The 14,910-nt window shown below is 35.9% G+C and overlaps 1 protein-coding gene and 1 non-coding gene across 2 annotated transcripts; one reads left to right on the forward strand and one right to left on the reverse strand.

Annotated features, from left to right (window-relative positions):
- Positions 1-1,744: 1,744 nt before the first annotated feature.
- Positions 1,745-1,862, reverse strand: LOC145243315 (U6atac minor spliceosomal RNA). Its single transcript, XR_013862856.1, has one exon. It is a non-coding gene; the product is annotated as a U6atac minor spliceosomal RNA (small nuclear RNA).
- Positions 1,863-13,576: 11,714 nt separating this feature from the next.
- LOC145242774 (uncharacterized) lies at positions 13,577-14,398 on the forward strand. The gene has a single exon (XM_080105912.1). The coding sequence runs from the start codon at positions 13,577-13,579 to the stop codon at positions 14,396-14,398; it is 822 nt and encodes a 273-aa protein (XP_079962038.1).
- Positions 14,399-14,910: the final 512 nt, after the last annotated feature.

Here is a 14,910-nt window from a genome sequence, read left to right on the forward strand (position 1 = left end):
AATAATAATAATAATAATAATAATAATAATAATAATAATAATAATAATAATAATAATATCGTGAAGCTTGAATTTAATCTGAAAAAGAAAAATATTTAAAAAAATAGCACGGTGGCAAAAGTGCACAATGCACAAGCACCTTTTTTTTTTTTTTTTTTTTTTAACTAAAACAGCAGTCTCAATATATACTACGGTGACATATGCTGACATATATTCGGTGTTTCCAATAATTTTTTTGGGTTTGTATTACTGTACGCATGTCGCATCGCATAGATTCGAAAAAGTTGTCAAAAAAACAAATATATAACAAATAAATGTTATCAAAGGTAAGATAAGTTACTTTTCTACCAAACTGGATATATTTTTCGTGTTTTTATTCAATGTAACATGTTTATTCAACTCGAAAACCATACAGTGTTTACCGATGTATTGGAACATTCAAGATGGCGTCTGATTCCTTCTTTAACACGGTAAGTTTGGGAAAGATGTCATAAATAAAAACCCGGATAAAATACTGTTAAAAACTCGCTCAATATATGTTACCGTGACATAGGTTAACATATATTCGGCGGGTTTTTAATAGTATTTTCTATAGTTTTTTATTTATAACACCTTTTTCCATACTTACGGTGTTAAAGAGGGTGTGAGACGCCATCTTGAATTTTCGAATACATCGGTAAACACTGTATGTTTTTCGAGCTGAATAAATATGTTACATTGAATAAAAACACAAAAAATATATCCAGTTTGGCAGAAAAGTATCTTGCCTTTGATAACATTTATTTGTTATATATTTGTTTTTTGACAACTTTTTCGAATCTATGTGTACAGTAATACAAATCCGTATTTTGTACAATTTTTTAGTTTGGACTCATTTTCCCAAACTTAACGTATCCAACAGCGAGCTCGCCGACATTTGTCTTTTTAACACCGCATGTTTTTCAAACCGAATAAACATTTAAAAAAACACTACAAACTTACCCAATTAGGTAGAAAAGTAACTTATCTTGCTTTTGATAAGATTTATTTGTTATATATTAGTTTTTTGATAACTTTTTCGAATCTATGTGTATAGTAAAACAAACCCATTTTTCTTTAAAGATACCACGTTAAAAAGAATAGATACACAAATCAAAAGGGGCAGTTGCAGTAGTGCAGTGGCAGTGCAGTGCACTGCAGAGTGCTTAGACGAATGAGTCTACTTAAGAGTAAGATAGATAGACTGGCCAAGACGGGCTTGGAGTTGGCCCAAGCCCTAGGTGTATCAGAATTGGGGGGGGGGGATTTTTGACACTCCTAACACAAAACTGCGAATAAAATACAAAAAACTCGTAATTTCTCTTTTTAAAGTGGGTTGTTTATTTTCTTTATAGAATATACTTCCAAAATAAACTATTAAAGTTGTTTAAAAAATAATAGAAATATTATTTTTTATTTTTTAAAAAACAATGTTTACAAAGTGCCGGCGCGCCTTCATACAGACATTTTTTACGTAATGAAAAGGATTGAATTTTACGAGTTAAATATTTTTCAAAGCCCCCCCCCCATTTACACATATAGTCTTGACCTAATTTGTTTGGTGAAATTGACTTCTTTATTTGATGTAGCATCTTCAGTCAGCGAAATCTTCCTATGCTGGAGAAAATTAGGGGAGGGAACCAGATTTTATCACATTGTATACGTATTTTCTTACGCTTAGTTTCCCCTCGTAATTAGTTTAGACATCTTTTTGAGAAAATTGATTTAAAAAAATAGGTTTGCTTCGAAGTAGGAAGCAAATGCCATATGTGTTTAGAAGATCAAATGATCTTTTTCCGTCCTTGTCAAGGGGAGTGCTAACCGTCTCTCCTTTTTTGCAACACACATTTATGAAACGTTATCTGCTATTTATACTAAATATACACCTACACTAGAAATATCAGCCTATCTAATTTGCATATTAATAAATATCATAGCGTATAATTAAATTTAAAAATAATTAGTATATAATTATTTTACTATTATTTCATAAATATATTATAATATATTAATTTTTATTATTCGTTTTACAGAATATACATCGAAAAGTGAATTTAAAGAGAATATTTTAGAATTTATTCTGTTAGCGAGCAACTTTTTTTCAAGGGAGATAATCCAATGTGTAATTTAATTTCTCTGAACAATAAACAAGGTTGCCAATTTAGCGGGTTTCCCGCTAGATCTGGAGAGTTCGTTTGAAATCTAGCAGGTAAATTTTGGATCTAGCGGCTAGCGTTTTTTTCCTCTAAAATCTGGAGATTTCGCTTTGAAGAAATTGAAACGGGGGAAAAAAAAAAAAAAAAAAAAAAACGCAAACATTAATTAGTAAGATATATACAGCTAACAGCGGCCAGGTCAAAACAAGTATAAAAAAGTTCAGTGTTTTAATATTCAACTGTAAATTTTGCCAAGTAGGTGTGAAGTGAACACTTCCAAATAGATAAGAGTTCAGGACAGGACTTACCAATAAGAGAACATACAAATTAAACTGGAAGAGTCAATGTTAAAAATCTGGGAATAGGATCCCTAACTTGCGGACTTGTGGCCCTGTTTGTTTCATTTTTTATCACCAAGATATATATAATTTTATAAGGCTTATATAATTTTTCAACTAGCATTTTTTATTCTTTATTTTTAGCAAAATTATTTTTTTTATATAGGATTTTAAAAGTTAAATTAGGTTTGTTTTACTATACACATAGATGCATAAAAGTTGTTAAACAAACATAACAAATAAATGTTATCAAAGGCAAGATAAGTTACTTTTCTACCTATATGGACAAGTTTTAGTCCTGTTGAAACTGAAAATCATTCTGACGACTTATCAGAATATCTTAAATTTTAATGGTAAAAAGTAATTAACTTGTGCTAATCATTTGGGGGGGGGGAAAGAAAAATGATTAAAATAAATCCTTCATGAATTACATTGTTTTTAAACATTTGAATTCTTAAATATAAATAATAATGTGACAAATAATTTAAACAACATTAATTAAGGGTAGGTATGTTGAAACGGTTTACTGACCAATATTACCAACTATTTTTGTCTCTTTTTTCAGTCATGGTACAGCGAATTAATCGACTTATTTTGTTGTCTGATTTTTACAATTTCTTAAAACTGTTTATTTTTCAAATGTTAATTTGTTTTCTGGGGGGGGGGTTCTGGATGTGATCCTTGTGCATTATAATTGGATACAAAAATGCATCTTAAGTAAAAAGATCACTATTGTCTAATTGCCTGTCGAAATTAATAAAAATAAATTCAACAAGTCTGAAAAATGATCGAATAGAACATTACAATTACAAGAAGAAAAAAAATCTTTTATTGCAGTCAATACCGACTGATGTTTTTTGTTTGTTTTAGTAAAAAAAAAAAAAAAAAAAAAATGCTAAAAAAAAGATCTAAAAGTTTTAGATCTTTTTTTTTAAGCATTTCTTTTTTTTTTTTTTTTTTGTCATTTTTGGAATTTTTACTAATTTCGACATGACATGTAATTAAGTAATAATGTTTTTACTTAAAATGTATTTTTGAGTTTTATTTGTTGATTTTTTTTTGTTATTTTTATTATGCAAATATTTATTTGAATTGTATCTTGCGACAATTTCTTCGGTGATATTTTGATCTTAAATGTGTAATTTAATTTTTTCTAAAAATTGCGATTTCATAATTTGTTTCTTACACAAGCAAAACCTCCCACTAACCAAATAGCAACACGTTAATATTTGTGAAAAAGTAATATCTATTTGCAAAAGTCAGATACATTAATATTCGCAAAATGATAAATAAAACAGACAAATTCATATCTGCACATATTTCCATAATTAATATTTTATCCTGTTAGTGCTGCAAAAAAAATAATTGATAAAATCTGACAATCATTTTGGGAGCTAATTAAAAAATTGATTTTTTTTTTTTATCTAAACTCTGTAAATTAGAATTTACAATTTATTATTCAACAAGGAATATAATTTGAAATTTATAATTTATTGAGTGTGTGTGTGTGTGTGTGTGTTTGTGTGTTAGAGAGTTTCCATTCTGTCTCCACTTGGATCTTCCGACCACTCTGTTGTATCAATTAAGATAAAAATGAAATGTAAAAAGTCTTCAGACGTACCTCTCCATCGTACAGTATATTGATACTCTATGCCAGACTGGGATAGCTTCTGTATATTTATATCAGATCTACCTCTGCGTTCCATGTTTAAAAAGGATGTGTCCTCTATAGTACAATCCTGATAGAATGGTTAATCGTAGGTATTGACCGTTTCATACCCTCGAAAAAGTTCCAGCAAAAACCTAACAGCCAGCCATGTTTCTCTCCAGAATGTGCTGCTGCCATTGTGCACAGAAATCACTTTTTCCACTGCTTCCAGCGTAATAGATGTATAGAAACTAAAGCCGCTTTCAGAACTGCCAGCAACCATTGTAAGAAAGTAATAAAGAACGCAAGAGCGTTGTATGCTCAATCCGTTAAGTCCAAAGTAGCTGAGCAGCGGCTTGGTTCCCAACAGTTTTGGCAAATAGCAAACAGAATCCTGAACAGAAGCGTGTGCTCCATCCCAACTATTATCAATGGACCTGAGGTAATCTCGTCAGCATCAGACAAAGCCAAACTCTTTGTCAAGAACTTTGCAGCTAATTCTACCCTTTGTGACCAAGGCCGCCAACCCCCAATATTTCCTCCTGTATCAGAAAACACGCTATGTGATATACGTATATCTGTACGTGATGTTGCCAAGATAATCAAAAACCTTGATTCCAGTAAAGCAACTGGCCCTGACGGTATTCCAATTATAGTACTCAAAAAACTTCAACCTGAACTAGCGCCCATACTGAGATTTGCTAATCCTATGAGATATAACTGTAAGCACATCTGCTGTAGATCAAGCAGAACGGAAACCATATTGAGTGTCACTAAGAAGGTTATTTTTGTTGAGATGGTTGATTACTTCTGTATTTAACACAGATTCCAGCAACTTACTCATGATGCACAGGAGACTTATTAGCCTGTACTGAGAGGGGGATGAGCGATCACCTGAATTCTTAAATACAAGGCATACTGATGAAATTTTCCAGGGAGATGGGAAACTATTCTCCTTAAGACAACGTTTAAACAGTTTTGTAAGTATGGGCGCTAGTTCAGGTTGAAGTTTTTTGAGTACTATAATTGGAATACCGTCAGGGCCAGTTGCTTTACTGGAATCAAGGTTTTTGATTATCTTGGCAACATCACGTACAGATATACGTATATCACATAGCGTGTTTTCTGATACAGGAGGAAATATTGGGGGTTGGCGGCCTTGGTCACAAAGGGTAGAATTAGCTGCAAAGTTCTTGACAAAGAGTTTGGCTTTGTCTGATGCTGACGAGATTACCTCAGGTCCATTGATAATAGTTGGGATGGAGCACACGCTTCTGTTCAGGATTCTGTTTGCTATTTGCCAAAACTGTTGGGAACCAAGCCGCTGCTCAGCTACTTTGGACTTAACGGATTGAGCATACAACGCTCTTGCGTTCTTTATTACTTTCTTACAATGGTTGCTGGCAGTTCTGAAAGCGGCTTTAGTTTCCATACATCTATTACGCTGGGAGCAGTGGAAAAAGTGATTTCTGTGCACAATGGCAGCAGCACATTCTGGAGAGAAACATGGCTGGCTGTTAGGTTTTTGCTGGAACTTTTTCGAGGGTATGAAACGGTCAGTACCTACAATTAACCATTCTATCAGGATTGTACTATAGAGGACACATCCTTTTTAAACATGGAACGCAGAGGTAGATCTGATATAAATATACAGAAGCTATCCCAGTCTGGCATAGAGTATCGATATACTGTACGATGGAGAGGTACGTCTGAAGACTTTTTACATTTCATTTTTATCTTAATTGATACAACAGAGTGGTCGGAAGATCCAAGAGGCGACAGAACAGAAACTGAACATAGTTCAGGGCAAGTTGTGAGAAAAAGGTCTAGTAGGCTCGCATACTGGCCGTCATTGTCGGGCACACGGGTGGGTTCCTGAACAATCTGAGTGAGGTAATATGCAATGGAGAAATCATGACAGAGCCTCCCCTCATCATCGGTCTTGTTTGAGTGGGTCAACCATTCGAGGTTGTGAACATTGAAGTCTCCACATACGTGAATGTTAGCTGAAGGATAAGCAGATAGGACTTGGTCAATTTTCTCAGATATGCTTTTAAAGATAGTAACTCCGCTGTTGTGGGGGCGATAGAGAGTAAATATAAATGCAGTAGTGTGAGCTAAAGCAACCCGGAAGCACATATAGGGTAAGTTAGGATCTTCCCTGGAGATGTCCCTACCACATGGAAAGTTATCTTTTATATAGGCACATATTCCATGCCCATGGCGATCTTGGGGGTCAGATTTAGAAGTTAAGTTAGAGTATCCTTTAATTGCGAACTCTTCTAGGGAAATAGCCTGTCCAATGCCAGTTTCACTTAAAAATAAAAGGTCTAGTTTAGTCTCCTGTAATTGGGTTTCAACCTCTGGAAGGTTAGAATGTAGATCCCTGATTTTGGAGGAGACATGGTAGTAGGGGTCTACGTTGGAAGTTGGAGAACCATAAAAATTGAATTTAACTTGAAATTCATGTCTAAAAAAGCACGCTCCTTACTCTGCATAACGACTAAATTTATATATTAAGGTACAAAGTTAAAATCTTATGTTTCTTTTTTTGGAGATGTTTTTTTGTTACTCTAGCGGGTTTTCAAAATCTCGGTTACGGAAAGTAAAAAATCTAGCGATTTTCTGGAGATTTTATGTCCCGAATCTAGCGGGTTTTGAAAATCTCAGTTGGCAACACTGACAATAAACCTATCACTAGGTAAGAAGGAGATTGTCACTATTATTACGAGATCGTCACAAGAGTAGGGTTTTTAATGTGTTGAGGGAGGATCATGTTGAATTAGCATAATAATTAAAATTGCTTCAAGTATTGATTGAAGACACTCTGGATATTATAGTGCCCTTCCTTAGTCTCTTTCTCGGTTTATTTGGCGACTATATTTTTTTCAAGTGAATTTCCATTTCGGCGTTTCATGATTTAAAAAAAAGCAATCTGGGAAAGTTACGTGACTAAAATAGGAGGTTACCAGGGGGGGGAGATCTTGTGTACTTGTTGTCTTCCTGTTTGTACTTTCGATTTTTTTCTCTCGCTCACATGCCTCTATTCCAAATTCATAGCAGTCAGCCGACATCAGTGGACTTACAAAACAGGGAGACAGACAACGTTTTTTTTTTTTTTTAAGTTTAAAACTGATATAAATTATTGTACAATAAAGAGAGTTAAAAATCATTTTTCTTATTTCGAATTATTTAATAAAAAATTCCATTTTTTTTTTTTCTAACATTACTAAAGTTGGATCTCCTGTAACAGATGTATCCCTGGTTTTTACCTTCGCTTTTCTTGTTCACGTGTCCCTATTCCGAATTCGTGGCAGTGAGGCGACATTCAGTGAACTTTTTTTTTCTACCAAAGCGGCCATTAACAATGTTTTTTTAAAACATATTTTAAACTGATATAAATAATTACACAGTAAAAATAAAGTAAAACAAAAATCATTTTTCTTATTTCGAATTCAAGTAAAAATTCAATTTTTTTACTTGATTACTAAATTTAAAATCAGTTTTATGATAATTTTGTTTATTAAATTTCTAGGTAATTTGCTAGAAATACCTTTTTAAAATTTAATAATCATGTTTAAAAAAAATGGAATTTTCCCTTGATTAAATAATTCGAAATAAGAAAAAATATTTTTGTTTCAAGTTAATTAGTTTTATTATGCAATAATTGATAGCAGTTTGAAATGTTAAACTTAAAAAAAAAAATAATATTGCTAATTACTGTTTTGGTAGAACCCCCCCCCCTCAAAAAAAAAACAAGTCCACTGAATGTCGAGTCGTTGCTACAAATTCGGAATAGGGGAACATGAGCTCTATAATTTTACCTGTTCATATTTGACTTTTAATTGAAGTATCCTAGTGTTAACATCGATTTAAAAAATTAACTTCAAATTGAGAAGGCAAAAGAAACTCCACACAATGGAAAATTGTTATTTAAATGTAACTTTAGAACATTAATGCAACACAAATACAACAGGAACACAATGAACTAATTATTATTTAGTAGCATAGCCCTTCTGCAATTTGACAGCCTGTAAATTTTGGGGCATTCTCTTGAATTAGTCTGCGGCGATACTCGGGTGAAAAGGTATCCCACTTCTCTTTAATTTTTGCCCAAAGTTCTTCAAGATTTGAAATTTTATCATTGTGTAGCTGTTGCTTGATGTAATGCCATATGTTTTCGATAGGATTGCGGTCTGGAGATTGTGGAGGCCAATCCAAACACGGAATATCATGCTCTTCCAGGAACCTCTTGACATTGCCAGCTGTGTGAATGGGAGCATTATCCTGCATGAAGATGGGATTATTATCCAAATTCTGGCCGAAGTAGGATAGAAAATACTCAGTCAACATATTAATGTATTTGGTCGAATTAATTCGATTTTGCAACTGACATATAGGTCCTGGACCATTGGCACTAATAACGCCCCACATCAAAAGTGAACCTTCACCACCTTGCAGCATTAAAACTGTGCACCTAGGACTTAATTCTTCATCCTTCCTTCAACATACTACCTACCTACCATCACTAAACTCGCTTTTGTTGCTAAAAATCACTTTCGACTACTATGAAGAGTCATGATCTTCATTGCATCTGACGATTTTCAGACGGCACTTTCTGGTCTTTACAGAAATCATTGACTTGCATCTTAAAACAGAGTCTTGCAAATTAAATTCCTTCAATCTTTTCTTAACTGTAGAAAGAGAGCACTTTTTAACAAGAGTATAATCATGTTAGATTTGGAGAGCCATTTCAAATCTGTTTCTGAGGCTGCATTTTTTTTCCTTTTAAGAAGTAATTCTAGGATGGCCAGATTTAGCGGCATCACAAACACTGCTGGTGTTTTGGTGCTTTTGCACAGTCATTCTTACAGTTTTCTCATCACATTTTAATCTGCGGCTGATTTCTTGATTGGATAAACCAGAAAGGTGGAGATTAATGAGCTCTTGCCGATCACTTAGAGAGACTCGAAGTATATGGATTGAATGTTATGTTGTATAAGCTAGGAACAACAACAATTACGATTAGAGATAATTTAAGATGGATATTTTACAATCAGAGATGCTAAAAGGTGAATAAAGATGGTTTTAAGCTCATTTGCTGCTGCAGAGTTTCTTTTTGCCTTCTTGATTTGAAGCTATCTTTTTAAATTAATGAAAACACTAGGATACTTCAGTTAAAATGCAAATGTAAACAGGTAAAATTATAGAGGCATAAAGATGGAATCAAATGAGGTATAGGTTGTTTAAACAGTTACATTCAATTTAGCTTAAATTTGAAGTTTTTGAAAAAATGAAAAGTGCGGACATTCTTTTTGGTGGAACTGTATATATAAAATCAAATAAAACAAAATAAAATAATGCTCCAAAAGACTAGAATGGTTTGAGAATGTGGAACTAAAATTTATATGTGAAATACATCCAGAAAAAATTTTAAAATCTCAGTACAATTTAATAATAGAAATATGATAAAATAGCTTGTACATTAAAAAAACTGGAAATTCATTGAAAACTAGCAGGTCCCATTTCCCGGCGTTGCCCAGGGGGAATTTAAAAAAATGATAACTAAAAAAATATTAAGTGTTCTTTTTATTAAATTAATATTAAATTAATTTAAATGTAAACAAACACAAATATAATTTATGAGCCTTTCCATGTAAGTCCTTATTTAATTCTCGTAAATTAATGAAATTGTATTCTTTTGTATTAAGTGATTAATAAGGACTTCCAATGCTTTCCATATAATCAGTGATGCCATCATTTCTGCATATTTTATGAATCTGTTCATAGGTATTATTTATTAACAGATAAAATAAATACTTCTGCAAAGATAATGTTAAAATTCCAAGGAAGTCTAATATATTTTGTTCAGATTTTATTAAATGAATGCACTTTCAGGTCATGAATGTATAAGTTCAGTCGTCATAACAATGCGGTTTGCAATTCCTTCTGATCTATTCAGGCTGAATAAAAAATAGGAAGCATTACTTTTGGAATACTCCTTGTAGTAGCCCAAAAGAATTGAGACATTTTTTTTCTACACCAATGCCAAAGATAATCATCACTGGATTCACAAATTCTTCTTCAACGTTTAGAATTAGTTTTCACGCTAGAATTACTCACTGCAATCTGCATTATCTGAAGCACTATCCCTATTTGAACTTTCCTCAGAGGGAATGACGGTTTCCTGATAATGAATTATTGACAACTCCAAAAAAACAAAAAAAAAACAACATAATTCTTAAAATGAAGGTAAATGAAGTCATTTGGAGAAATAACATCAAGACTAAAATCACTCGAAGATCTCTAAGTAATGGGACGTGAATTAACAGTTTTAATTTTCTAAAACACTCCCATACACTTCTGTTATATTACAAAAATAAGCATATGGAAGCAAGAACGACACACGAAAAGGTTTAGTTCAAACTTTTATTGAAAGTCAAAGCAATCGTATTAAAAACTGTTGATATTGTTATGATACGAAACTAACACCAATTACAGGCAAACAAACTTAATACGAAACTAATAATAGCTTTACTCTCTATGTAATTGCCCTGAATAAAAACGCACGTGTTCCGTTCCCTCCTAACTGGGCTTCGTCTATGTTCTTCACTTTACATATCACATCATGGTGGCAGGCGGTAAAACAACTTGTACACACTAAAAAGCCTGGACAAAACTCTATATGGAAAAGGAAACAAAATTAAACCAACATGAAAAAAAAACTACGACAACGAATGTCAGCCAGCCATAAGTGTCCCTTGCAACCAAACGCTTTTTTTTTTCGTGTGTACAAAAATTTACACTACTGATATCCAACAATATTTCAAATATCTACTGTCTACTGGATAGTTTTCTGTCGATGACAGAAATTTTAAAACTTTTTATATATCAGACCAAGCGTAATTTTTTACCCCGTCTAATACACGGTACTACCACAAGAAAGCCACATGCTTAGAAAAGCTAAACTACCTCAATAAATAAATAAATTAAAACCTTAACAAAATGGCAACCCATCTACCTGAAATGTAATGGACTGACACCGACCTTAGTGAAGCATTATCACTATTTAAACAAAAAATGACGTTATATTTAGAGGACGAGGACATAACGGACACAGTGAAGCAAGCCAGAAAAATCTGTGGTGGCATAGGTGACGAGGGTCTGAAACGGCTCAATGCCAGTGGGTTGGCAGACGAAGAGAAACGGTCACCACAAAAACTATGGAAGTTTTATGAAGCACAAATAAACACTAATGTGCACTTCCGAATACACAGACTGCATTTAATGCAGTATAGACAAAAACTTGGCGAAAGTTTAGACGACTTTGTCACCAGAACCAGAACGCTTGCGACTTCTCCGAAGAAGAGCTGCATGAGAGAATCATCGAGCTAATAATTGCCTCCACACCTTATGAAGCCTTCAGGAATGAACTATACAGCAAACCCAAAGGACACAGGATCGCTGACGTGCTCACCGAAGGCAGAAAATTCGAAGCCCTCACAGCCGGAAACTACCAACTTCCACAAATCCGCGAGTCGCAAAAAGAGAATATCCATAGCATACACAGGGGCAGGAAATGCAAGAACTGTGACACATGCCACAAACCACGACAGTGCCCCACATATTACGATGAATGCTCCGCATGTGGGAACAAGGGTCACTGGGCCAGATGCTGTAGGTCCACGAAACAGCACAGAGAGGGTAGACCTCCTAGTAGAGGCCACAAAATGCAACCCCACCACCACCGGCATCATAGTCAGAAAAGGAGACCGGAACGTGGAAGAAGAAACCAAAATGTGGACAACATAGACATTGATAGTGATAGTGACAACTATCACAAACACTTTTATGCGATCACGATCAGTGACAAATGCATGGACAGCATCGACAAGGAACCCAGGAATGAGGCATACACAACCCTAACCGTCAAACCTCCCCACATACCCAACTCACCACATACACTCCTGTTGAAGAGTGACTCTGTGGCATCAGGAAACACTCTCCCAATGAGAACATTCTGACAAATGTACGGAACATACAAAGCCACCCTAAACATACTACAACCATCACCACACATAAGACTCACATCTTATAGCGGTGACACAATCACCTGTGCAGGAACCATCAACATTCCATGCCGACACAAGAACTCCAAATGGATAAACGCCGTATTTTATGTGGTAGATGTTCCAGGACCAGCCGTTGTAGGCCTGCCTACAAGTAAACAGCTCAACCTCATCACGATAAATGTTGATGATATAAAGAAGGCAGCGCCAGAACTTCTGCATACACCTATCTGCGATGTCATGCAACTTAAGGAAGCGTATCCAGAACAGTTTGACAGAATCGGAAACTTCAGCGGAATGGCTAAACTTCTGCTAAAAAATGACGCGGAGCTATTCATTGACCCTTCTCGTAAATGCAGCATCCATCTCAAGGACAAAATCAAACAAGAAATTGAGAGATTGATAGAAGAGGATGTGCTAAGAAAAGTAGAGGAGCACACAGACTGGTGCTCCAGCCTGGCTTTTAGCACAAAAAAGGATGGATCTCTCAGGATATGCATCGACCCTCAGAAACTTAACTCCAGTTTGAAAAGGTGTCTGTACAAAATACCCACGGTTGAAGAACTGAACCCGAAATTTGTGAAAGCAAAAGTATTCAGTTAACTAGATGCCAAAGCAGGATATTGGTTGATTCACCTGGATGAACAATCCCAGCTACTGACAACCTGTAGAACACCATTTGGAAGGGTCTGTTGGAAACGATTACCATTTGGCCTAAGTGTCTCGCAAGACATATTCCAAGCAAAGATGGACCAGATCTTTGAAGGGTTGGAAGGTGTAGCTAACATAGCTGACGATGTGGCAGTATATGGAGAGGACGATGAGGAACATGACAGAAATCTGCGAAACCTAATGGAAAGAGCAGCTAAAACTGGTCTTGTGTTTAACAGTAAGAAATGTGCCATCAAAAAAAGCAGCATCACATTTTTCGGAAACATATACACACCCACCGGCATCAAGCCAGACCCTACCAAAGTACATGACATCCAACAGATGCCTCAGCCGCAAAGCAAGGACGAATTACAGTGCTTCTTAGGAATGCTGAACTATCTTTCCCAATATATACCAAACTTCGCTGAGAAAGCACACCCTCTGCACAGTCTCCTGAGATCACAAACACCCTGGAGATGGGATCCAGACCACCAAAAATGCTATGATGACCTAAAACAAATGATCACCGCTGACACCCTTTTATCCTACTACGACCAAACAAAACCAGTAACACTGGAAGTCGATGCATCGCAGAAGGGTCTGGGGGTAGCACTGACACAGGCAGACAAGCCAATCGCATTCGGTTCTAAGACGCTGACCAAATGCCAATCCAGATACAGCAACATCGAGCACTAAATGCTCACAATTGTGCATGGTATCCAGAGTTATCATATGTACCTTTATGCAAGTACGTTCACTGTAGTGACCAATCACAAACCATTAGTCACTATATGTTCAAAGCCGCTATACTCAGCACCACCAAGTCTGCAACGTATGCTTTTAAAGATACAAGGCTACAATTTCAGGGTAGTCTACCACCCAGGCAAAGACATGATCTTTGTGGACACACTTAGCCGACTGCCCAACCCAGAAAAGAACAATGTCGTCGAACTAGATGAAAGAATTGATGGCATAGACACAGAAGTCGATGATGGACACCTCACCATTGCAACCATCAATTTCTCGACGGAGAAGAGAGCCTTGCTCTGTAGCGAGACAACAAGGGATAGAACTCTAAACCTCCTGAAAGAGATCGTATTCCAGGGATGGCCAGAAACTTTCCGGGATGTCCTAACTGACATCAGAACATACTGGTCATTCTGTGAAGAACTAGCCTTCGAGGGAGGAATACTCTTCAAAGGAAGGCAGGTTCTGATCCCAGAATCTATGAGGAGTGACATCCTGTGCCAACTCCATGAGGCCCATCAAGGCATAGAAAAAACCCGTCGCCTGGCAAGAGAGAGCATATACTGGTCTAACATCAACAAGGACGTCGAAAAAAATGTGCCAGTCATGCTCACTCTGCCAGGAACACCAGGATGCCAACAGACGGGAACCACTCAAGCCACACAACATTCCATCACAACCGTGGCAATACATTGCATCGGACCTGTTCGAAATAAATGGATGGCAATATCTCCTCACCGTGGACAGGTACTCAAAATACCCAGTGATTGACGAAATGCCCACACCCATTACCAGCAAAGCAGTAGCTGACAAAATCAAGAGCTATGCATCCCTATTCGGGTGACCTGACCAAATCATGACAGACAGTGGCCCACAATTCACCGGGCAAGCCTTCCACAACTTCATTACATCATGGGGTATTAAACATATCACCAGCTCACCATGCTTCACTAGAAGCAATGGATTTATTGAGAGACGTGCGACATGTCAAATCAGTAATGAAAAAAATGCCTTAAAGGCAAGGGTGACATACAACTAGCACTACTGCAGATCCGAGCAACCCCAATAGATAGCAACCTACCATCACCTGCTGAACTACTATTCGGACAAGCTATACCCATGACACTCCCCAGCCGAGCAAAGCCAAGAAAGGAAGAGCATTGGCAGCAACTAGAAGAAAGGTCAGATGAAATGAAGAGAAACCACGACGGTAAGATGCAAACCAGAGACCTACCACCACTATACTCAGGTCAACATGTGACCAAAGCAAACCAAGACGACAA

Source organism: Euprymna scolopes, chromosome 21 (genome assembly GCF_053919585.1).
Source record: "Euprymna scolopes isolate OS-2025 chromosome 21, ASM5391958v1, whole genome shotgun sequence".
Taxonomy (NCBI): Eukaryota; Metazoa; Mollusca; class Cephalopoda; order Sepiida; family Sepiolidae; genus Euprymna; species Euprymna scolopes.